A 26907-nucleotide genomic window follows, 5' to 3' on the forward strand; every position below is an offset into this window, starting at 1 on the left:
TCCCCTGAATAAAACGATACCCCATATGTATGGGTGCACATAAAGATGTGGCCACCAAATGCCCCAAAACAGGGGCAATGCATAAGGGCAATTTCAGTTGAAATTTTGGGGGCTGCGCTCTATGTGCACTTCCTGCAGTTTTTCAGTGTTAACCCCCCCTACCTGTGAAATAACCCCCACAATGTATATATTTACGAAAAGTGCACACCTTCAGCTATTCAGAGACACCACTCTTCTCTTTCTACATGGAAAATTGTGGCCGCAGTCCCTTGCAGAAGTCAGCGCTTTGGTCAGAAATCAAGGAAAAACCAGATACAAACCTAGATTTTGGTCAGAAATCAAGGAAAAACCAGATAAAAAACCTAGATTTCTCCCCAAAATCTCCATGGCAACTACCAAAAACTTACTAAACCTCAATTTGCAAGTTCCCCTGAATAAAACGATACCCCATATGTATGGGTGCACATAAAGACGTGGCCACCAAATGCCCCCTAACAGGGGCAATGCATAACGGGGGGCTTTGCTCTACCTGCAGTTATTTAGTCTAAACACCCCCATACCTGTGAAATAACCCCCGCAAACTATATATTTCCAAAAAGTGCACACCTTCAGCTATTCAGAGACACCACTCTTCTCTTTCTACATGGAAAATTGTGGCCGCAGTCCCTTGCAGAAGTCAGCGCTTTGGTCAGAAATCAAGGAAAAACCAGATACAAACCTAGATTTTGGTCAGAAATCAAGGAAAAACCAGATAAAAAAAACCTAGATTTCTCCCCAAAATCTCCATGGCAACTACCAAAAACTTACTAAACCTCAATTTGCAAGTTCCCCTGAATAAAACGATACCCCATATGTATGGGTGCACATAAAGACGTGGCCACCAAATGCCCCCAAACAGGGGCAATGCATAAGGGGGGGCTTTGCTCTACCTGCAGTTTTTCAGTGTTAACCCCCCCTACCTGTGAAATAACCCCCACAATCATATATTTACGAAAAGTGCACACCTTCAGCTATTCAGAGACACCACTCTTCTCTTTCTACATGGAAAATTGTGGCCGCAGTCCCTTGCAGAAGTCAGCGCATTGGTCAGAAATCAAGGAAAAACCAGATAAAAAACCTAGATTTCTCCCCAAAATCTCCATGGCAACTACCAAAAACTTACTAAACCTCAATTTGCAAGTTCCCCTGAATAAAACGATACCCCATATGTATGGGTGCACATAAAGACGTGGCCACCAAATGCCCCAAAACAGGGGCAATGCATAAGGGCAATTTCAGTTGAAATTTTGGGGGCTGCGCTCTATGTGCACTACCTGCAGTTTTTCAGTGTTAACCCCCCCTACCTGTGAAATAACCCCCACAATCTATATATTTACGAAAAGTGCACACCTTCAGCTATTCAGAGACACCACTCTTCTCTTTCTACATGGAAAATTGTGGCCGCAGTCCCTTGCAGAAGTCAGCGCTTTGGTCAGAAATCAAGGAAAAACCAGATACAAACCTAGATTTTGGTCAGAAATCAAGGAAAAACCAGATACAAACCTAGATTTCTCCCCAAAATCTCCATGGCAACTACCAAAAACTTACTAAACCTCAATTTGCAAGTTCCCCTGAATAAAACGATACCCCATATGTATGGGTGCACATAAAAACGTGGCCACCAAATGCCCCCAAACAGGGGCAATGCATAAGGGGGGTCTGTGCTCTATGTGCTCTACCTGCAGTTATTTAGTCTAAACACCCCCCTACCTGTGAAATAACTATATATTTATGAAAAGTGCACAGCTTCAGCTATTCAAAGACACCACTCTTCTCTTTCTACATGGAAAATTGTGGCCGCAGTCCCTTGCAGAAGTCACGCTTTGGTCAGAAATCAAGGAAAAACCAGATACAAACCTAGATTTCTCCCCAAAATCTCCATGGCAACTACCAAAAACTTACTAACCATAAATCTGCAAGTTCCCCTGAATAAAACGATACCCCATATGTATGGGTGCACATAAGTACATGGCCGCCAAACCTGAAAATGCATAATATTGGGGCTGCACTCTATGCACCCCTTTTTTTTTTGCCTGCACCCGAATGAATGGAATACGCTCGGGTGCAGGCACATGTAGCCGATATACGCATGAAAACGCGTGAGAATGCAAAGTCTCGCGTTTTCATGTGTATATCGGCTACATGTGCCTGCACCCGAGCGTATTCCATTCATTCGGGTGCAGGCACAAGTAGCAGGCGTAGGGCTGAATTTTCGGCAAGCGTTTTTCCACTTGCTGAAAAAATCAGCCCTACGCCATGTGTGGCATCAGCCTAACCCTTGGCAATAGAAACTACCAGAACAATCTTAGCACCTCTGGACCTTTCTAGAACAACTGAAATCAAATGAAGTTAAAATGGAATAAAACCACTAAAAGCAATCAAAGAACAATAATTGCAATGAAATCGGTGGTCAGAGCCCTGGATCCACCAATGTCACTGCAAAAGCAACCTTTTGGGGGCACTAAATACACAATTAAAGAACAATGCAAAGATAAAACACCATAAAATCAGTAAATTCAAATAAAAACCGCTCAAACCAACAGAAGAACAATTATTGCAATGAAATCGGTGGTCAGAGCCCTGGATCCACCAATGTCACTGCAAATTCAGCACCCAATAGCAATACAAAAGTTATAGTGCAATAGAATAATTCAAAAACAGAAATCAATTATGAAAATGCAAAAAAAACACTAAAATGCAACCAAATAAATCAGATAATTATAGAGCAAGATCAGAAATAAAGTTTTAGTAAAAAAAAAAGACTGCCAGAGAAAGCAAAGAAAGAAAGAAAAGAAAAGAAAGAAAGAAAAAAAAAAAAAAAAAAAGTGTAAGTGTAAGTGTGTGTGTAAGTGTCTGTGTGTGCTTGGGAAAGTTGTAAATAAGTGTGTATGTGTACAAAAGTGTAACAATGACAAAGATAGAAGAAGAAATGGAAAAAAAAAAAAAAAAAAAATTTTAGACAGTTGAGATTGAAATAAGCAAAATAAACAGTGGTTAGAGAGTTGTAGTTCAGCTTACACAATGCAGGCAGGCGATCAGGGCGTCCAATCTGGCAGGAAGGCAGCAGGAAGGCAGCAGGGGGGCTCCAGCAGTCTCACGTGGCAGCAGAGTGAAGAGGCGACGGCGGGGGCGGCGACAATTAAAGGGACAGCAGTGGACACGTCATCAATGCGTGTCCACTGCTGTCATTGGCTGAGGACCCGGATCGGCGGCGCTGGGGGACCCGGATCGGTAAGTATGACCTTCCTTGCTCGTTGCCTAGGGGGTTGTGCAGGCTTTACAAGCGCTGCGCTGCTTTAAAAGCGAGCGCAGCGCTTGTAAACCCGTTAGTGCTGTAGGACGTAGATTCTACGTTCTATGGCACTTTGGTCCCTTGGTACCTAGGACGTAGAATCTACGTCCTATGGCACTAAAAAGGTTAAAAAATCCCTTGCTGTTAAATAACCAGCAAACTGAAATGTATTTAAGAAAAAAATGACAATATGCAGATAAGAGTTATGTTATTACAGGCTCTTTCCTTAAAGAAGAAGAAGAAAAGGTATAAACTAAGTATGCTTTATCAGAAAGGTCTATGTAAACAAAGCCATAAGCACTCACAGAAAATCTGCACTGAGTCCTCTTTCAAAAGAAAAACAGGATTTCTTTTCTTTTGTGTGCACATGTTGTTCTGTGTCATGCTTCCTGGTCTGAGAAGAATCCTTCAGGTCACAGCATGAGTCTGCTAAGTTTGCTCCTCTTTTATCCTCCTCCCATCACCCCCCTCCCAACTGTGCTGTGTGATCTAAAGCCAGAGCTGCAGCACGAAAGCTACCGAAACCAAGCTAAAATGGCAGCTGCTATCTTAAATAGAGGGAGCTTCTAGGGCTGTTTACTCAGGTATGCTAAAGCATAACAACAATCTTTTACTGGCTGGTTTTTATCATTATTTTGGCAGTGGAACTATTAATTGTTTCATAACCTAGGCATTATTCAACTCAAAACGACAAAATGGTTGAAAGTACCTATCTTTGAATGACGAGTGCCTGAAAGTGAAATTTCTTGACACCCAGAATTGCCCCATGTGCCATTGTACACCAAAACTATTAAATTTTATTCTGACAAATACTGAATACTCCACATAATATTTAACCTTAAATAATTATTAATAATAATAATAATATTAAACCTAATTTGCATAAGATCTCTTTGTGATTTATGATGTAATTAATGATGTCATTTTGAATTTTATTTTAGAATAAATGTGGACTGCCAAACACAAACCTTTGAATCGGTACATGTCGCCAAGACAATGGAAAAACATTTAGAAACATTGGATGGTCTTACATTATCTGTAAATATCACAGAGGTAAGATTAAAATGCTTTAGAGTTCAAAATAGTGCTTTTTCTGAATTCACTCTTGGGTGGATGGCACATTTTCCCCACAGAAGCTGTCTTCATGTCGTACAGGTATGGGACCCATTATCCAGAATGCTTGGGACCTGGGGATTTTATATAATTTTTAGTAGACTAAAGGTAGGAAATCCTAATTATTTAAAGAGCAATTAAACCCAATAGGATTGTTTTGGCTCCAATAAGGATTCATTATATCTTATTTGGGATCAAGTACAAGGTTTTGTTTTAATATTACTGAGAAAAAGGAAATAATTTTTAAAAATGTGAATTATTTGATTACAATGGGAGATGGCCTTTCCGTAATTCTGAACTTTCTGGATAATGGGTTTCTGGATAAGGGGCCCGATACCTTTAATAACATTTTAGTACACTGTGCCTTGCTTTTCAGAATTATTCAGTTTGGCATATTACTACTCTATATAAAGGAAAACCTTTTTATAGGATAACCATTTTGGCAGGAGGAGAAGCAAGCGAGGCGGCAGGTGCCGGGAGCGTGTGCAGCGGGGGTTGTGACAGACACATGTAGGAGGAAGAGATCAGACATTTAACAATATAAAAGTACATTTTCAGAGCAGAGCAGGGTGGGAGTTTGCGGTGGTGGTTTGTGAGCCGGCAGGTGTGGGGATCGGGGTGGTATGGGTTTGTGAGCCGGCAGATGCGGGGATCAGGGTGGGGGGGTATGGGTTTTTGAGGGGGGGGGGGCTGGCTTGTGCTTTTCAGCAGTAGCCCATACAGAAATGCTGGACAAGATGGCGGCGCCGTTCACTGAAACTGAAAGTATGCCGTTTCTAGTATGTGTATCTCTGTAAATCTAGGCAAGCCAGAAATATAGCGTTTTTACATAGCAATATTAGTACTATTTATAGTGTGCTTAATAGATTTTGACTTTCCTTGTCCTTTAATACACTTTTAGCAAAAGTTTACCAGGTTTTGCAGCCAGAACCAAGAGAGAACCAGTCTTCATCACCTTTGCATTATGATAGTGGCTGTATCGTCCCGGTGACATGGGACAGGAAGTTGACAATTAAAATCAGAAACAACAAAGAAGATAAAAATGCTGCACAATTTGTTTTTGTACTCTGTACCAGCCCAAAGTCACTGCAGCCCTTTAGCAATGAAAATATCTGCTTCTGAAGATGCCTCTTGTAGGTCCCTGTGTTTTTATGCTGATTCACAACACATAATCTGTACTGCTTCAAGGGAGAGGGACAAGGGACTGACTCACAAAATACAGAAAATATAGAATATAAAAGTAATGAGGCTCATTCATTGAGATTCTCATTACATGGCAGCTCAGAAAACATTGGGATTAGTTTTTTTTAGTTAAATCAGCCCTGAAGCATCAGCTTCTATGACAGATGAGCCTAATTTTTTTACTTAAAAATTTGCGACAATTTGTACACAACATATACTTTGCCAATTCTATGCATGTTTGGCATCTTTTACTCCCACACTTCTTCCTTTTACAGTTAGAGCAGCATTATTTCCAGTATATATATATACTGGAGGAAATAATTATTTGACCCCTCACTGATTTTGTAAGTTTGTCCAATGACAAAGAAATGAAAAGTCTCAGAACAGTATCATTTCAATGGTAGGTTTATTTTAACAGTGGCAGATAGCACATCAAAAGGAAAATCGAAAAAATAACTTTAAATAAAAGATAGCAACTGATTTGCATTTTATTGAGTGAAATAAGTTTTTGAACCCCTACCAACCATTAAGAGTTCTGGCTCCCACAGATGGGTTAGACACTTCTACTCAATTAGTCAACCTCATTAAGGACACCTGTCTTAACTAGTCACCTGTATAAAAGACACCTGTCCACAGAATCAATCAATCAAGCAGACTCCAAACTCTCCAACATGGGAAAGACCAAGAGCTGTCCAAGGATGTCAGAGACAAAATTGTAGACCTGCACAAGGCTGGAATGGGCTACAAAACCATTAGCAAGAAGCTGGGAGAGAAGGTGACAACTGTTGGTGCGATTGTTTGAAAATGGAAGGAGCACAAAATGACCATCAATCGACCTCGCTCTGGGGCTCCACGCAAGATCTCACCTCGTGGGGTGTCAATGATTCTGAGAAAGGTGAAAAAGCATCCTAGAACTACACGGGAGGAGTTAGTTAATGACTTCAAATTAGCAGGGACCACAGTCACCAAGAAAACCATTGTAAACACATTACACCGCAATGGATTAAAATCCTGCAGGGCTCGCAAGGTCCCCCTGCTCAAGAAGGCACATGTGCAGGCCCATCTGAAGTTTGCCAATGAACACCTGAATGATTCTGTGAGTGACTGGGAGAAGGTGCTGTGGTCTGATGAGACCAAAATAGAGCTCTTTGGCATTAACTCAACTCGCTGTGTTTGGAGGAAGAAAAATGCTGCCTGTGACCCCCAAAACACCGTCCCCACCGTCAAGCATGGGGGTGGAAACATTTTGCTTTGGGGGTGTTTTTCTGCTAAGGGCACAGGACAACTTATTCGCATTAACGGGAAAATGGACGGAGCCATGCATCGTGAAATCCTGAACGACAACCTCCTTCCCTCTGCCAGGAAACTGAAAATGGGTCGTCGATGGGTGTTCCAGCACGACAATGACCCAAAACATACAGCAAAGGCAACAAAGGAGTGGCTCAAGAAGAAGCACATTAAGGTCATGGAGTGGCCTAGTCAGTCTCCGGACCTTAATCCAAGAGAAAACCTATGGAGGGAGCTCAAGCTCAGAGTTGCACAAAGACAGCCTCGAAACCTTAGGGATTTAGAGATGATCTGCAAAGAGGAGTGGACCAACATTCCTCCTAAAATGTGTGCAAACTTGGTCATCAATTACAAGAAACGTTTGACCTCTGTGCTTGCAAACAAGGGTTTTTCCACTAAGTATTAAGTCTTTTTTTGTTAGAGGGTTCAAAAACTTATTTCACTCAATGAAATGCAAATCAGTTGCTATCTTTTATTTAAAGTTATTTTTTCGATTTTCCTTTTGATGTGCTATCTGCCACTGTTAAAATAAACCTACCATTGAAATGATACTGTTCTGAGACTTTTCATTTCTTTGTCATTGGACAAACTTACAAAATCAGTGAGGGGTCAAATAATTATTTCCTCCACTGTATATATAATATATATATTCAGATGACAGCCCTCACAGGAGTTTTCACGAAATAATATCAAATATTTTAAAAAGGTTGTGTTCTGGTGGTGTGTGTGTGTGTGTGTCTTACCTGGGTTACGACAGGCTAGAATCTCAGGAGGGCTTCCACATGGACCAAGATTGCAGTGGAGGGATTCTTGGAGTTGTAGATGCAATGACAACAGCAAACCTTTTTATGAGCCTAAGTGGCATACATCAAAACAAAAATAGGCAGGGGAAGGGTATTCTGGTAATCCAAAAACAGGCCATTCCAATAGTTAAAAAAAAAAGCTTTATTATATACTCATCTTATAGACACTTAATCATAGATTAAGGGGCACATTCATCAAAGTACGAGTTCGAATCCCGAAATGGGTAAAATTCGGATTAGATACAATCATTTCTGATTGCAAATATCACTAAAATGTTTATGAAAAAATCGTATTAGTCACGATAATATCGCATTGGCGATCCAAAAGTCACAAAATTTTTGTATCCGAACGATCGTAAATGGCGGGAAAACCTCATTTTGGAAGCCTCCCATAGGACTCAATGGCACTCTGCAGCTCCAACCTGGCCCAAGGAAAGTCACGATACCGAAGCTTGGATGAATCCAAAACTTTTGTACTCGTCGAGACAATACCATTTTGTCGCAAAGTACATAAAAGTTGCGCAAATGTACGAAAAAGATGCAGAAAATATGCACAGTACGAAAGAATGATTTTTTTGTATTTTGGACCTGTCTTACTTTGATATGTGTCAGATGGACATGAAACACGTCAGGTTTTTTGAGATGAGTATATATTAAACCTTTTTTTTTTTTTTTTAATTATTGTAATGGCCTGTTTTTGGATTACCAGAGTGCCCTTCCCCTGTCTTTTTGTTTTGATGTCTAACGGTTTGTCCGTTCCCTGGAGCTGGGGGTTTGGGGTTGGAGCACCTGGACCATTTGGTTTACTTTGGTAAGCTTTTTACAGACTATGGGTGCCGTTTTGCTAAAAACGTATATATGAGAGCTTAAAGGACATGTCAACCCCCCAACCAAACATTTTAGCAGAGAAAAGCCTCACAGCACTGTTTAAATACCTGCCACTGCTGTCCCTCAGAAGCAAACACTGAAGCTGCAACGATCCTTTGGAGTTTCTCTCACTGCAGACCTGGATAACTCCCTCTCCCCCCTCCCTTACGAATCTCCTTGTCTGCCTGGCGTGGTGCACATGCCCAGTTCCAAGCCGTTTTAATGAGCATGCTCGCTTGAGATGGATCTCTTCTCTACACAGCAGATGATTGAACTCTGTAACCACGCCAACAGTCAATCCTCCAATGAGCCGATCGCATAGGCAGTTGCTATACTAACTCTGCCTTTGTAAACAAAAGCTCTCTGCTCCCTCTCTTGGAACATGTTCTTCTGACTGCAGGCAGGAAAGTTTAACCTTTTCACCGCTGAATCTGATCTGCAGGCATTTTATAAGTGAGTCTTGCAAGCTTAAACAGTGTTTGCTGAAATACTTAAGCAATGTACACTTCATTTCTGTTTAATTTTATTGTTGTTTAATGCCCTAACAGTTTCATTTTAAGGAAAAAGCTGTCTGTACAGCTTTGTTTAAAAAAGCAGAAGCTCGAAAAAAAAAAAAAAATCCTTGAAGAGGTCAGGTGCGTGCTCTCAATGACGTCACCTGGCAAAATGGCCACCAGATGACACGCAAAACAGAGCAGAAAAGAATGCGGTGGTGCAGGCTGTAGGAGGAGATTGAGGGAGCAGCACTTATGCGTTTTAAGTGGGGGTAAGGTGCCCTATCCATTAGAAGTGAAATTCAAATTAGGGTTGACATCTCCTTTAAGTGCATACATCATGAATATTAGTCTGTGGCAGGTAAGCAAATAAATATTACCCTATAGTAGTCTCTAAGCAATCAGAAATGCAGTTGATATAAATTGAAGCTTTTTGGATTTTTCCTTGTCAGATACTATATCCCATATTTTTACTTTTTGAGCTGTTACTTGCAACAGTTTTAATTATTTCTTCTTTTTAGGTTGTGGAAGTGGGTCATTTTTGGGGATTCAGCATTGATACGAAAAGTATGGCCATTTTGGAAGAGCTAGCAACAAATATCAGACAGCAGCAATTGGTTCCCCTTACAGAAAGACCACACTCAAACATGATGTGCTTGGCGCCTTTTACAAACAAAGATAGTGAAAGTTATTACAGGGCTCAGATCTTATACATTTCTGGAAGTACTGCTATGGTAGGTATATTCATGCTGATTTTATATTTACAGGTATGGGACTTGTTATCTACAATGTTCAGGACCTGGGGTTTTCCAGATAAGGAATCTTTACATAATTTGGATCTCCATACCCTAAGTTTACTAAAAAATCATTTAAAGTATCCTCTTTTAACACCCAGGCCTATAATGAATACTGGGCATACGATGCCAACTGTGCTTCTCCAGTGACCCTCTGGGATGCCTCAAAGGCAGTCATGAGGGGGCCCCATATGACAGCAGTTTCCCAAGCTAGGAATGATACAATAGAACAGATTAAAACAGCTGAAAGTATACTCGAAGAGGATGAAACAGCACACATCCAAAATCCTGACCCTATATGCTGGGCTCCAAAGGGCACATGACTCCCTACACAGAGCCACCATATGTCTAACCAGCAAAGCCTGACGAAGGTGATAAAAACCAAGGTGATAAAAACAGCAAATTGCTGGAATTCCTCATTAACCACACTCTGCATCCTCTGCAATCCCACTATTGAAGCTTAGTGACTGCTCCACAGCAATGGACCCCAGAAATGTAGCAGAATAATTTGCCACCTTTTATAAGAACCTCTAGACTTCTACCAAAACCTACTCTAGAACCCAGCTGCACCAATTTCTAAACCAGATTCCTATCCCAACTATTTCTCCTGATGACAAGGCTTTTTTTGCCCACATATGCACTCAAGAAATAGCCGAGGACATAGCCTCCTTACCCACATATTGGAAACTGGGGCCAGATGGAGTACCGCCAGATTGGTATAGAACCTCACTTTTCAGCTCTTAAAAACCTTCCGAACAGCAAACTGCATACCTGCATCATTTGCAGAAGCACAGATAGTGGTTATTTCCAAACCTGGCAAGGACCCACATCTCTCTGCACCTCTTATCCTCCCATATCCCTCCTCAGAGCCGACACTAAAATCCTAGACAATATCCTTGCCTGCAACAGGTGGTCCCAGACCTCATTTACTATTCAACAATCTCCATGTGGAAACTGGAACTAGGGTAGTGGCCTCATTAGATTCTGCAAAAGGCCTTTCATTCTGTGTAATGGGACTACCTGTGGGAGGTCCCGCTTTGTTCTAGATGCCTATGCTGGATCAAGCTCCTTTGCAAGAGCCCCATAGCCAGTCAGTGTTAATGGCTTTATATAACCCCCCTTTTTGCTAACCAGAGGAACAAGGCATGAATGCCCTCTATCCCCCATACTATTTGCCTTAGCAATTGAGCCCTTCTCTATTATAATTAGACAATCATCCCCCAAATTAAAGGCCTAACCTATTCCACTATACAGAAGAAAATATCCCTATTTGCAGATGATCTCATATACTTGGCTAACCCTAATGATTCTCTAATTTGGATTACTTGACCTAGTTGATCGGTTTGGCCTTTTCTCCAGTCTTCAGATTAACTGGGATAAATCTGTCCTCTACCCAATAGACCCCAACCAACCCCATCACTTACCACCCAAGATTCTGCTTGTATGGGCCCACCAATTTGAATACCTTGAGGTTAGAATCCACACTGACCTAACCAAATACATGACCCTCAACCTGAATCCAGTCCTTACTAACCAATCACTGACCCTACTCCACTGGACCAAGCTACCATTATCTCTTTGGGGCCGGATTAACATAATTAAAATGATCTGTCTCCCCAAGCTCATATACCTGCTCTATAATGCCCCAATGTGTGTCCCCCCAAAAATCTCTAAGAAATTAAACCAAATTCTAAGCCCTTTCCTATAAAACAATAAAGCACCCAGAACAGCCTAGATCAAACTCCAGCTTCCAACTTCCATCTCTACAACTTAACCTCACAGATATACTACTTCCATTGGTGTTTTCACCTGAACCCCTACAACTGTTTGTTTTTTTTTTTTTTTTAAATCAGTTAATAGAGCTTCTCGAGCAGAATCCTGCATTCAAATCCATTTGTCAAAAACAGAAACAGATTTTTTTTATACCGTATATACTTGAGTATAAGCCGAGTTTCTCAGCACCCAAAATATGCTGAAAAATTAACCCTCGGCTTATACTCGAGTCCCTCCAACTAACACCCTCTGCTACCTGATTCCCTGTGTGCTCTTCTGTGCTCCGCTGCTTCCTAGTTCCTTGCCCCACCCCCCGGTGTGACATCACACGCTCCCTGCTCTCAGCTCCGGTTTTGATAGACAGGTTGAGGAGCAAGGCAGGTATTAATGAGTGATTACTTCTCCAGGTGACCCTGCTAGAGGAGGCAGTAGGGGGGAGCCTGGCATCTCGCATACTCATTTCCTGCACATATTTGTTCAGTAAGATTGATAAATCCTAATTTTATTGGAATTTATTTTGATTATTGAAACTTAGAAGCTGCTGCATTTCCCATCCTAGGCTTATACTCGAGTCAGTAGGTTTTTCCAGTTTTCTTAGGTAAAATTAGGTACCTCGGCTTATATTCGGATTGGCTTAATACTCTAGTATATTCAGTATTTAATTTTGAAATTTCACATGGGGCTAGCCATATTCTTCATTTCCCAGGGTGCTACAGCCATGTGACCTGTGCTCTGATAAACAGTCACTCTTTACTGTTGCGCTGCAAGTTGTAAAGATATCACCCCCCTCCCAGCAGCCAATCAGCAGAACAATGAGAATGTAACAAGATAGCAGCTCCCTGTATGTATTAAAGTAGCACTAGTTACGTGGTTACACAATATTTACACGGGAGTAGGAGAAATTATAGGTTATCTGAAAGCAGTTCTAATGTGTAGCGCTGGCTCCTTCTGAAAGCTTAGGCACTCGGGCACAATGCACTGAGATGGCTGCCTATACCTCAGTATTACAACTATTTACCTAACTAAAAAAAAAAAAAAAACAAACCCCAAAAAACTAAATTTACCATTTAACTAAGAAAAAAATACATTTGTTGATTCAAGAATAAAATTTTAAATGGAAGAGTGAATTATTTGCTATGTAAACAGTATAATTTAGAAATAAAAAGTACACCATAAAAATCATGACAGAATCCCTTAAAAAAAATAAAATGTACCTTTTATTATTATTATTGATTATTTTGCCTTCAATAAGGATGAATTATATCTTAGTTGCAATCAAGTACAAGGTACTGTTTTATTATTATAGAGAAAAAAACATTAAGAATTTCTAAAAAGTAGAATTATTTGCTAATAATGGACCCTATGGGAGATGACCTTTCCGTAATTCGGAACTATCTGGATAATGGGTAGCAAGTTAGGAAATATCTGACAGAGCTAAATGCAATATCCAATACCTCAAATCCATACTTTAAAAATTTTTTAAAATAAAATTAAACATTTTTTCATGGGAAACAGAAAATAACCTATGATAGAGATTACAGTATTATTCAGATTTATATGTCACATGTAGAAATAAAAATCTGTTAAAATCTGTTTTCCATAAAGAAGTTGGACTAAGATTTAAATTCCAGGATTTGCCAAAGGCAATATACGCTGTATATATTAGCAATAGATCTGAATATGCAGTACTAGTGTTTCTATTAAAATAATGCAGCAGGCTCTAAGTGATGTCAGATACTGCAAGCCCTCAATATTTTCCCATTGATAGCTGTAGAAAGACATGTCTATTTGCCTTCCCCAGTAGCTGTATAGCTTAACCGTTATAAGACGGACCTAGATCTAAATTTTTTTGACATAGTATTATTTCTTGAAGGCATGTTTTAGGCACCACATACTAAAGAGTAATATGTGACATTTTAAATCTATTTGATATACAGGAAAAATAGTGAGGACAGAATATAAGTAAGAAATGTGGAAATCTATTTTTTTAGTAAACATTTATATGCCAAGTCAGAACTTTTGTCAGTGCTTGAGATTGATTTGGGCTTCAAATAGAGAAACATCTTTCCTTAGTGTAGCAAATCTATTTTTTTTACGTTATTAATGTACTTCTTAAAAGAAGAGCACAAATACATACTAGCCAGCTGGCATAAACAGTTTACTTGAACTAACTCATCTAAATGTGAAAAAAGACACTTTAGCTCAAAATTCTTGAAAAACCCCAATTGATTTGTTTAACACTTTTTGGGAGATTCTTGTTGAACTGTTGCATTGCCTTTGCTAAATATCCATTTTATTTTGTTACTGTCTGTATTCTGCACAATTCTGTTAAATGAAGCTATTAATAACAAGTTATGTTAAGCTAGATGCCTTATTTTTTTTTTATTACCCAATATTAAATTACTACCGTATATATTTTGGCATTTTATAATTGTGTTTTTCAGGTTTTTTTTGTGGATTATGGTAACAAGTCACAGGTGGAATTGACGCTCTTAAGGATGATTCATGAAACAATTCTAAATATTCCTTTTCAGGTAAGAAAGCTTTCAGCTTTGTTTTATTTTATTGTACAGTTCATGAAGGATTACTTGGATATCCTTGTGACCCCCTTAGCCAATTTTGCTGCATTCCACCATCTGATCTTCAGAAGTTCATGCCCAATTCTAAAGGCCATTTGCTCAATGCCTTCTTAGTTGACCCATTTCTACTACCAAAAAAAATCCTACTACCCTAGCTAGAAAGAAGCCAGAAACCTTTTTACTATCGCTGCAACATTAAGCAAAGAGGAACAGTAATAGAAGCCAGACTGTCTCCAGCTTATCTTTAAATTTGATATATGCACTGTGCAGTACAAAATAACACTTTTGTGGTATCCATTTTTATAAGTTGCTTGAATTTTATATTTTGTTTCTTAGGCACTCGAGTTCAAGATTTGCAAGATGCGTCCTTCTGCAAAATCTTTGATTTGTGGAGAACAGTGGTGTCGCAGTGCTAGTGAGAGGTTTGATGCCTTGGTTAATGGATGTGCCCTTATGGTGAAGGTTCATTCTATAGTTCACGATATTCTTCATGTTGACGTGTACCGACATTTTGAAAATCTTGAAGAAAAAAGTATAAGAGATTTGCTTATTGCTGATGGATATGCAGAGCCAGCTGAAGAATCCTATGAATCCAATGTATGTTAATTAAAAGTTTTGTTGCATAATCGTTATGTTATGCAAATCCCCTCCACTGACGAATTCCCCTGTGCGAGAATGCGCACCTTAGCGCCTATGCACTGGCGAACTCATCAGCGGCGGGGGTTTGTACAACCCTAAACAGCCTTGAGGAGTGTCTGTGTTTAGCACTATGATGACATGGAAAAATATTTGTCAAATGTAATAATGTGTTTTTTTATTAATGGCCTAGCTGTAGTTCCTAAAGAGCATTCTAATATAATGGCCTAGTGAAACAGCAAGGGTCCACAGCTTTAATTAGAGATGTATTTATATATGTTGGTATAGACCTCCAATATTTCTGAATATATTTGCCAGGCTCTTCAGGAGACCTCATTTCAGCCTCTGCCACCTTGTGGGGTATTTTCTGTCTAAAAACTTTCTGTACCTTGTCTTCAGAAACCTGAAGTGTGGGTACTGATGTTTCAGGATTCAGTCTGATAAAGCAGGATAAGAGATTTGTAGCTTGGTGCAATATCTGCATTATAGTGCAATAACACCTTTTGTTCAGGTAGGAACATAGACTGCCATACGAATGATGCAGTGCAGCTCCCTAGGAAGAAAGTAGTGCCTGCATTTGATCACCAGTGATTCCAGATGGAAGGAGCACAAATCTGCCAACTTAAAGGGAACATTTTTGGTTTTAGAATATTAGCATTTTTTGAAGTGAAAGATATCCATTGGCCTTCTAAAATCCTGTTTTAACATAAAAATCACCTTGTTTCCCACATTAATATAGTAGTCGTACCTTGGCTTTGGGCATATTTATGTAAAAAAACATGATAGAGGTCTTAGGCTAATCGCCCACGGAGCGAATTACTCACCCTACACATCGTTTCGGCTTTTCAAAGTCGCATGAAATTGCCTGCAGGAGGAAACTTTGCCCAACTTCAGAATGCTGAAGTGATGCGTAGGCCTTTCTACAAGTGACTCCTATTGTTGCTGGTGGAAAGGCATTTCGGAGCGGTTAGTCACCCGTGGTAGTAAGTGACTACCTCTCTCTCTGTGGGCCATCGGACTAAATCTTGCTTATGTTTTATTGCAGGGGTCAGGAACCTTTTTGGCTGAGAGAGCCATAAACACCACATATTTTAAAGGAGAATGCAAGTCAGAATTTAAAAAGCATACTGCCCAATAGTCCTCCTATTGTTTAGTAAAAACGCCACACTTTTGGCTCACCTAATCAAATATTTACTAAGTCACATTTACTTCACATTTTCTAGAACAGGCAGCCATCTCTAAAAAGGTATTCTCCCTTCCTTTCCCTCCTTGCTTCATACTGCACATGTGTTTCATTCCCTCCCCCCCTCCCCTCTGGCAGATCCGCTTCTGATTGGATGGTGGGCATGTGTAGCTCAGAACAGCAGACAGGATCAAGTTACACACATGCTCAGAGAATAGGAAGGCTGCCGCTGGCACCTACAGGAAGGTAAGAGAGATTTCAGTGATGTCACTGTAGTCTTCACACTGCTGTAGGCTGCCAGCACCATATCTCAGAGAGGCAAGCAGGGATCTGGGAATTTAGATATGCAGTAAGTACTTTAAAAGAGTGCCTTTAGACTTACTTTTAATTTATATTAACCTTTCATTGTCCTTTAAAATATAATTCCGTGAGAGCCATACAATATGCTTGGCTGCGGATGCTGTGGGGCAAGGTAGGGTGGGTCCCAAGGATGCCAGATGCGGATGTGATGCAGAGGAGGGCGTGGCCTGCGCTCAGCGGATAGAAGCAGTGTTCTAAGATTGTAAGCTCTTTTGGGCAGGGCTCTCTTCATCTCTTGTATCGGTTATTGATTGTTTTATATGTTACTCTGTATGTCCAATGTATGAAACCCACTTATTGTACAGCGCTGCGGATTATGTTGGCGCTTTATAAATAAATGTTAATAATAATAAGAAAGACTTAGAACACGTCTTCTATTCGCCGAGCGCAGGGGCAAGGTAGGGTGGGTGCCAAGGATGCCAGATGCGGATGCGATGGAGGAGGGTGTGGCCTGCGCTCGGCGGATAGAAGACGTGTTCTAAGGCTTAGAACACTGCTTCTATCCGCCGAGCGCCAGCCACGCCCCCCTTATTTTTTTATTAAAGATTTGGCAGCGAGCCAGATGCAGCCATCAAAAGAGCTACATCTGGCTCCCGAGCCATAGGATCCCTACCCCTGTTTTATTGCATAGATTGCTTTTCTTTTCTCTGCAGTGGTTTTTTAAAATTCTTTGTTCAGATTTTTCAAAAAATAAAAAGCTCACCTTAAACTTGCAAAGGATTCTATTTTATTTTATCATGGATTAAAAAAAAAATGATTGGGGGGGGTGGACCCGCACCCTCCCTCCTGCCTGCAGTGCGCCATCCAATCCATGTATTTGCAGTTATAGGGTGTAGGAGTTTTTAGTAACATAATATGGAGGGGGCCCCAAAAATCTTTTTGCAGGGTGGCCCAGCCAAGTCAAGCTACGCAGATGATATGTATTATTTTGTTATATTGATATGCTTTCAGCACAAGCTGTGATTTATAATGAATCTGGCCTTTAACCTTTAGTTGGCTAGAAATGTTACTCACCTGTAATTTTATTAACCATGTAACTATGAACCATGTATAATATGTTTTTCCTCTCCTGGTTTACTTAGTGTTTAAACCAGATTATAATTCTTTCTCTTTCAGCAAAGCAATGAAGTTTTGAAGGAACTGTTCCTGCCAGAGTGTAATAAAAAGCCATACAAGCAAGGTTTTGCAAAAGAGGATGAAAAAAATCAGATTGAGAAAATGCTAGACAAATTTACTCAAAATAAACTTGGGATCCAACAGTGTAAGGTAAAGGCAAAAATATGCATTCAAATTTTAGTCTTCTACTCTTCCACAAGCAGGGGGAGCTTGGCGTGACTTTGTACCTCTGGTAACAAGAAGCAATGTCACTGCAAGCTCCCCACTCTACTTGTAAAACAGTGCTGCAAACAACTTGGAAAGGCTGCGTGTATGCACTTTGTCTGACTTAAGTCTGTAATTGGCAATGCATTTATTCACACATTTAAAGCAGTGATTTTGCAATTTTGTAACAACTGTACGTACGTGACTATATACAGTATATTATACATATACATCTTTAATGCATGTTATGTCAGTCTCAAAAAGTACAGGTTCTATTTCTGTGAAATATCTCTGTGACTTTACATGCAGTTTTATACAGGCTGTAACATTGATGTTTTTTGTTTGTTTTAGGCTGTGCTACATGGTCCATTTAGTCCCTATGAAGTGAAATTTCATAGCCTGATGAGAGTTTCCAAATTCAGGTAAAGAAGCATCAGTTTCAATGATATATACTACCATTGTGGTATTGCATTGATTTTAGCAAAAAAATTTGGAAAAAAAAGATAGTATATTGTGATAAAGAGCTTAACTTCTATGAGTTAAGTTGAATGACTTGCAAAAATATGATCTAACTTCTGGGAATGGCCATAACTTCAGATTAAGGGTTTGCACATAGATAACACAAGCACAGTGGTAGTATTAAAAAAAATAGTAATCCTTTATATAATATACAGAGGGTTTAACAACAATCAATTTTAATTACAAAATTACAGAAAATAACACATAAAATGTGCATAGGCAAAAAGAGACATACAGCGGATACACTTGCCAAAGTACAGCGCTGCGGAATATGTTGGCGCTTTATAAATAAATGTTAATAATAATAATAATAAAAGATGAGAATTACCCCAACGTTTCGGCAAAGAGCCTTTCTCAAGGGGAATCCTCTAACTTCTGGGAATAGTCCCCAGAGATTGCATACACTCTCTTGTAATTTGCGACGATACCTGAGACTGATTATGAGTGTGTGTCCTTTTCTATTTGCTGGTTTTGTTGTCTTGGTTATCTTGGTAGCAGCAACATCTGATTTTCAAGAATATTAACCATAAAAACTTCCAAGGGGGTGAATACCTTTTATAGGCACAGTGTGGCAAAGAAATGGCTAATTATAGTAAAAATAAGGGAAAACAGTTCTGTATAAAGGTGTAAGGTTTGCCTGGAGTGCCAAAAAACTTAAGCCAAGGACTGCAGAATCATAAGATGATCTGACATTAATTCCCAGACATTCAAGCATTATGCTTGAAATCAGTATAATTGGGCTAACATTGACCTGACATTCAACAGGGTTTGATGTGACACAGCTCGGTTGTTGCCAGACAACCAGGGCTGAACATGAAGATCTCCATAGCATACCACCTTCCTAGCTTTTTATTAGCATGTACTAAAATGGCATTAAAAAAAAAAAAAAATCTTGATCTCTTGGTAGCAAATTACTTTCTGGAACAGAAAAAAACAACATATTACTGTGTCCTCCAAAACAGCAAATAAAAGCACAGTATATGCAAAACAATAATAGATCAGTGGTACTATCACTGCAGTGTAGTAAAAAATGGCTTGTATAGAATTTTTTTTTCTGTTAATTTGAAGCAGGTATTGTATATAGCAGTGCATTTCTCACTTTTTCTCCCGAATAAAGCCAAAATAAGGCATTCTATCACCCTGATTTAACTGGTTTGTTCCTAACTTCTTAGGTGGATAAGAATCTTGTGATTTTTAGTTGAAAAGAGCAGCAGCAGTATTCATAATCACCTATGAAAAATGTTGTTTTTTTTCAATTTATAGATCAGTTTGGATTGAAAAGGAAAGCATTAATTCAGTGGTACTTAATGAAGCCCCAGAAGCACCTCACCAGAGAATATTTGTTGCTGCATCTGTTTCTGTAAATGCATCTGGTAAAGCCTTTTCCATAATATTGTGTTCCTGATCCTAATTGCCTTGTTCTCCAGTTTAAGCGTTTCTTTTTTTTTTATGATCATTCAAATAAAATGGTTTATAAATACAGCTTTAATGACAATCTTAACATTGCTATGTCATTTTCCCTTGTCTGTTTTCTATTTAGGTTCTGTGATAATGCTACGTGAGACATCTTTGCTCCCTCCAATTCCAGGATTGCCAGCACTTATCAGCATGTTGTTTGCTCCAGTAATAGAATTAAGGTAAACTTTTAGCTATTTTTTTTTTTTTTTACAATAGCTTATTAATGAGACCGTGGGTGTAATATCTCTGGTAATATTACAGTTTTGATAAAGGTTTACAAACATTTGTTTTGTATGTACAGTGGTGTGAAAAACTATTTGCCCCCTTCCTGATTTCTTATTCTTTTGCATGTTTGTCACACTTAAATGTTTCTGATCATCAAACACATTTAACTATTAGTCAAAGATAACACAAGTAAACACAAAATGCAGTTTTTAAATGAGGGTTTTTATTATTTAGGGAGAAAAAAAATCCAAACCTACATGGCCCTGTGTGAAAAAGTAATTGCCCCCTGAACCTAATAACTGGTTGGGCCACCCTTAGCAGCAATAACTGCAATCAAGCGTTTGCGATAACTTGCAACGAGTCTTTTACAGCGCTCTGGAGGAATTTTGGCCCACTCATCTTTGCAGAATTGTTGTAATTCAGCTTTATTTGAGGGTTTTCTAGCATGAACCGCCTTTTTAAGGTCATGCCACAACATCTCAATAGGATTCAGGTCAGGACTTTGACTAGGCCACTCCAAAGTCTTCATTTTGTTTTTCTTCAGCCATTCAGAGGTGGATTTGCTGGTTTGTTTTGGGTCATTGTCCTGCTGCAGCACCCAAGATCGCTTCAGCTTGAGTTGACGAACAGATGGCCGGACATTCTCCTTCAGGATTTTTTGGTAGACAGTAGAATTCATGGTTCCATCTATCACAGCAAGCCTTCCAGGTCCTGAAGCAGCAAAACAACCCCAGACCATCACACTACCGCCACCATATTTTACTGTTGGTATGATGTTCTTTTTCTGAAATGCTGTGTTACTTTTACGCCAGATGTAACGGGACACGCACCTTCCAAAAAGTTCAACTTTTGTCTCGTCGGTCCACAAGATATTTTCCCAAAAGTCTTGGCAATCATTGAGATGTTTTTTAGCAAAATTGAGACGAGCCATAATGTTCTTTTTGCTTAAAAGTGGTTTGCGCCTTGGAAATCTGCCATGCAGGCCGTTTTTGCCCAGTCTCTTTCTTATGGTGGAGTCGTGAACACTGACCTTAATTGAGGCAAGTGAGGCCTGCAGTTCTTTAGATGTTGTCCTGGGGTCTTTTGTTGCCTCTCGGATGAGTTGTCTCTGCGCTCTTGGGGTAATTTTGGTCGGCCGGCCACTCCTGGGAAGGCTCACCACTGTTCCATGTTTTTGCCATTTGTGGATAATAGCTCTCACTGTGGTTCACTGGAGTCCCAAAGCTTTAGAAATGGCTTTATAACCTTTACCAGACTGATAGATCTCAATTACTTTTGTTCTCATTTGTTCCTGAATTTCTTTGGATCTTGGCATGATGTCTAGCTTTTGAGGTGCTTTTGGTCTACTTCTCTGTGTCAGGTAGCTCCTATTTAAGTGATTTCTTGATTGAAACAGGTGTGGCAGTAATCAGGCCTGGGGGTGACTACAGAAATTGATATTGAAATTGAAAATTGAAATTGATAAACCACAGTTAAGTTATTTTTTAACAAGGGGGGCAATCACTTTTTCACACAGGGCCATGTAGATTTGGAGTTTTTTTTCTCCCTTAATAACGTAAACCTTCATTTAAAAACTGCATTTTGTGTTCAATTATGTTATCTTTGACTAATAGTTAACGGTTTTTGATGAGCAGAAACATTTAAGTGTGACAAACATGCAAAAGAATAAGAAATCAGGAAGGGGGCAAATAGTTTTTCACACCACTGTATATAGGTGTCCTATTCATAGAACCAAGGGGATAAGTGTGTTCACTAGGAGGCAGAAAATGTTATATTAAAACTCTAGATCTGTGATAACCTCTGCAGGTCTGGTGCTTACTGTTCCTTTTAGATGCTCAGGGTATGCAGACATGCAGTGCCTTTAAAAAATGTATAAACCCATATATTCTTCCTGTCTATATAGTAAAACACACAAAGTTTGGTGAAGATATTGTCATCTCCACCTTTGGCCCTGCAGACTGAACCCACTCTGAGATACCACTGTTGCTCAAAATCACAGCACTGTGCTTTAGAAACTAGAGGAACGGAACACTAAGTTCAACATACTAAAATATGATGTTCAAAACTCGAAAGGCACTAAGACAGAGAGGCTCAGCTTTTCAGTGGAGGATACACTACATCCTCTCCTGACATTGTTAGAGGACACCGCTCACGAGATCCTACCACTAAAATCACCAGCATACAGACCTTGAAATAAACAGTTTAGGCATAGCAATTATTAATACAATAACATAAATTTTTCTTTTTCTTCAGAGTTGATGGCGCTAGAAAACATTATACAGGTGTACTGTTTGGTTTAGGTTGGCACCATGAAAGTGGTACTTCAATATGGCCTGAGCATGACATTGAGCTAGCTTTTGATGTTCATTTCTCTGTGGATGACCTGGTAAAGGTATATATTTGAGAGCTTTTACTGCAGTTACTTTACAGTATACTATTTATTTGTGAGTTCAAATTCAAGGTGGTTATCCTGTCTTTTTTTCTTGCATTTTATAGATTAATCTCCTAAGATCAACAATAAACAAGGTCTTACGTCAGAACTATAATGGTTCTCTAAACTCATCATATGAACGGCCTGGATTTTTTCAAGAGGATATTCGTGAAAAGCTTCTGAAGTAAGAGGAAGTGATGATTTAACAACTTAAAAACAATATATAGTTGTTTTGTATGTGTGTGTGTTTAAACAGAGAGAAAAATATTTTTCTGCCTCAATTTTTTGTAGCATTAAAGGAGAAGGAAAGGCTACATCACTTGGGGGGGGGGGGGGGTTGCCAAAATGTTAGGCACCTCCCAGTGACTTTAATTGCTTACCTTTTACCCCGGGCTGGTGCTCCTGTTAGAATAAAACTGCACCCGCCCAGGGTAGCTGTAGAGGAAGAAGCTGAACTTCAACAAGAAAATCAGAAGAAAGATGAAACACTTGCTCGCAGCTACCCTGGGCTTGTGCGGTTTTCTCCTAACAGGAGCACCACCCTGGGGTAAAATGAAAGCGATTAAAGTCACTGGGGGTGCCTACCATAAGGCACCCCCCAGTGATTTTTACCTTTTCTTCTTCTTTAAATACCGAAAGCATCTCTTTCTCTGATATTCAGTGTATTTGCTTTTGTTAATACTATGATATGCTGTGTAAAATCACATAATGATTTCCGCAAGTGTTGCCAAGGGTGCAATATTAAACTCTTTGCTTTTTACTCAGCATTTTACACCATACATTATTTGCTAGATGCTTTTGTCTTGTTGGCTTTAATGAATATGCCAGGTCTAGAATGGTATAAAATAACTGCATAATTTCTATGCCATTAATTCACATATAAAAGCAACAACTGAGATTTATTAATAGCTCTTTTATTTTACATGAACAATGTTTTTTAGCAGTATTTTACACAGCTTTACAATTATGGCCCTAAGTCTGAAAAGCAAGCCCTGTGCTTATATGTCATCTAGTTATCCTTTTCTTCTCCCCAGTTTAATTCAAAAGGATAAACCTCGAGAGGTGATAACTCCAAAGTGGTATGAAAAATTGTATCAGTGGAATCAGGTAAGACTTTTATTAGGTATGGGGGGGGGGGGGGGGGCATTCAAGTTAAAATAGGGTTAAATGTACATACAGGTTACATAGCAGAAAACAGATAAGATGTGTCATTTAACCCTATCTCAGTCTGTATTCTACAGAGCTTACATCTGCACTGTAACCTGTGCATTTTCTTCTATTTTTAGGTTAAATGGCTCCTCTGTGGCTACACAGCAGCTTATTTATATAAACTAAAGTTGGCTTTGTGAAGCAAATGCACCAGTACATTATATTTGAGTTACTTTTACCCTTTAACTGGCAGACAGTTTGGTCACTGCAGAACTTTTTATGTTAGATCATTTTTGAACATTTTGTGCTCTTTCATTTAGGGTACTAGTCTTTATTATTAAAAAGCCAAGCAGGGTATGTTGTGGGGTTGAGACCATTATGTTTCTTTGATGATTTTACTATAATAATAAAGACTTTTGTATTTTTAAATTGACTGACTGTTGCTCCATGCTTGGGACTAGTATTGTGAGAGGTCTGGGGGTGGTGCATGTGTAGCACGCCAGCCAGTCTACCGGTGACTGCTCCTGGATGTATTTTTCTTGCTTTCATTTAGGGGACTTTCCTAGGGGGTACTTTTAGTTTACATTAATCATATAAACTGACCTACTGTTTAAAACATGTACTGTAATTTTTTTTATAACAGTTAAGCTACAGTACACAGGACCATACACCCCTCTTCAGTACTGTACATGTAAACAATTTTTGAAAATTTTAATGGCTATGCCTTTTAAGAGGTAAAAATTATACACTACTTTTTTTTAGACAGATGTGTCAAGTACTATATCAGAAGACATAGTTTTATTGCCCACTGTGACTAGCATGAATGCTGATTATACTGCTTATTTATTATTGTAATATAGTTAGTGATTTTTTTCTTCCTGTTCTGCATTGCACATAAGGTCTGTAAACCATTCATTGCTCAGGGAGGACCAGTAGAACTCAAATTTTTACTATACTTTAAATGCATTTATTCTGTGCTTTTGTGAAAACTCTACCGCACTTTTTACAAACTCTACTGCTCTTCCCTAGAAACAACATATTGGGGACAATATTATTATTTTAAAAATTTGTGGTCTATCATTTCTGAGATATCAGGCTTTTATTATTCAAGCATTTTTTCTATGTTCCCAAGTGCCTAGTGGGAAGAAACTGTGCTGTAAATTGCAACTTTTGAGTTGATTTCTGGAAATTGTGAAAACCACAGATTTAGGGAGGATTTATGGTTTGTGAGTTTTGCATACAGTGGCATATTTTACATTTTTTTCAGTTTGGTAGTTTAACCATTCAAGTGCCACAGGCATATTTCTTTCATGATTTGCTTGGTCTTCTTACAGCAATAGCATTTGCAAGCCTAAAGCAGGTCATTGAACTTCATTATATTTATGACACTGGGATTTGACATTTTGTTTTTAAATCTGTTGCAAGGCTCTTTATTTGATTTCATAAAGTAATCCTCTTGCTTTTCTAAAGGTTTAGAGTGCCCTTCCAGTTCCCAGTAAAACACAGGATTAATGGAAAGCAAAAAAAAAAAAAAAAAAAAAATCCTGCAATTCCATGGAATTAAATAACATTATCTTTGTAATGGAATATTCATCTTTCTGTTAGAAAAAAAAATTGGAACTACTTGTTTTGGGTTAGAAAATATCCGTTGGGCAGCAAAACTGGTAATATTTGCAAAAGGGTAATTCAGGGGGAAGGGAGATTTAAACATTGGCATGCCTAATTCCTCCTCTTCTATGTATCTTTCTTAAAGCCCCTGGATAGTACAGCTAAGGGAATTTTAAAGGGAACCTGTCACCCATACCCATTATAAAGGCATTTAAAAATCCCAGCTGTTAATCATGTATTGCCTTCCCTTCCTTTATGCCTAATAGCATTCAATTTCCCCCCTCCCTCCTCACTATCTAATTGTGTAGCCTGCGTATGTACATGTGCATCAGGTCCCCCATTCTGGCACATAAACACAATTTTGGGGTGATACAAAGCTTTCCTTAATAACAGTGCTTACAAAATTGTTGCTGTTATTGTGTAATTCCCAGACTGAAGGAAACCAGATTTAGATTATTTAAATAGTATAAGTGATGTTTATTTGCCTGAAAAACAATAGAAAATAATTTGGAATTATTTCTTAGGGTGACAGGTTCCAGTTAAATATCACATAGCTTGAAAAAAAAAAAATATCGGTAAGGGTGCAGTGCATTCAGATCTTCTCACCATAGGGGTTATATGGTGTTCAGGACTGTCTACTAACTAAACTAAAAATATAATTTGGCTTTTAATTTCAGGTAGATCCAAAGTGGCTCATTGACCAGTCTGATAGAACTGACGAAGAAAGAAAAGCTGATGTTTATCAGTTGCATACATTTGTAATGCTGAATCCTTAAAATTTCTTCACCCACCAGCATATCTATCTGAATATTCTGTTCAATGTAATGTACAGAATGTAATGGTTACAGGGATTTTAAAGCATGACTTATTGCAGACCTTACAAGATTTACAAATACGTTGAATGTGAAATTAACATTTTATTTGTGTTTTTTTTTTGTAAATATAATCGAGCATACCTTGTTAATTACATGCCTACATGCACTGCAATATCTGCTAGTTCTTATTTAAATGGACAAAATGGTAGCTCTGTTCTGTTTGTGATATTTTGTTACTGGTTTTCTTTGCAACTCCAGAGCAGTTGCTAATAAATAGTTGATCTAATTATCTGTATCTGTATTTTATTAGCTATTCCCTTTTGATTTATCTAGCACTGGCATGTTCATCAGCACTTTACAGTTGCTACTGCTTTTTCAGAGAGCAAAAGATTGAAGATATGTTTAAAACTTCTTTAGGGGCAGTGTAAATCAGGGGTGCAGCATTCATTGGTTTTGGATTTGTCCAAAGGTTTTACAAAAGATTTGACTTAATATTGAACCAAATCCAAAACACAATTTGTATAATAAAATCTATGCAAACTCTCCAAGAAATTGCATCATTTATTCAGTTGCCAAACATTTTCAGTTGTAGTTAATGTTAATGTTTTTGGGATGTCAAATATTACATACTCAGTACTGAAAGGTGGATTTTCGCCTGTAACCTCTCCTTGTTTGTAAGCCATAGTGCAATTCATATTATCAGAAGCCGTGACCGGTTGAAAGGGTTGATTTAAGAATCAATTGTTTTTCCTGCAGCAGCAGTCACTTATGGAAGTAGCAGATGGTGCATTTTGTTACCACAAGAAATTACACTCTTGATAGGCAACAAAGGACACAAAATATCTTGGAATTGCTCCTTATGTGAACGACCGCAGGTAAAACTGACCTTGCATGACCATTCAACTCTTCCCAATTTTTGCACAATTACATGAGAAGTCAGTTTTACTTGGTTGTCTGTGTAGCGCATCTGCCATTGCCTT

The 26907-nt window shown here is 38.9% G+C and overlaps 1 protein-coding gene across 2 annotated transcripts in view; it reads left to right on the forward strand.

Moving 5' to 3' along the window:
* tdrd9 (tudor domain containing 9) overlaps window positions 1-26216 on the forward strand; it is a 120754-nt gene extending 94538 nt beyond the window's left edge. The window contains exons 25-36 of one of the 2 annotated variants that reach the window (XM_012968700.3): window positions 4273-4384; window positions 9599-9811; window positions 14089-14178; window positions 14560-14820; window positions 17519-17668; window positions 18074-18144; window positions 19505-19614; window positions 19782-19878; window positions 22178-22316; window positions 22421-22539; window positions 23390-23462; window positions 25790-26216. In XM_012968700.3, the coding sequence (XP_012824154.2) occupies window positions 4273-4384; window positions 9599-9811; window positions 14089-14178; window positions 14560-14820; window positions 17519-17668; window positions 18074-18144; window positions 19505-19614; window positions 19782-19878; window positions 22178-22316; window positions 22421-22539; window positions 23390-23462; window positions 25790-25888 (1534 nt within the window). In that variant the 3' untranslated portion in view covers window positions 25889-26216. 2 annotated transcript variants of the gene reach the window in all.
* Window positions 26217-26907: the final 691 nt, after the last annotated feature.

Source organism: Xenopus tropicalis, chromosome 8 (assembly GCF_000004195.4).
Source record: "Xenopus tropicalis strain Nigerian chromosome 8, UCB_Xtro_10.0, whole genome shotgun sequence".
Taxonomy (NCBI): Eukaryota; Metazoa; Chordata; class Amphibia; order Anura; family Pipidae; genus Xenopus; species Xenopus tropicalis.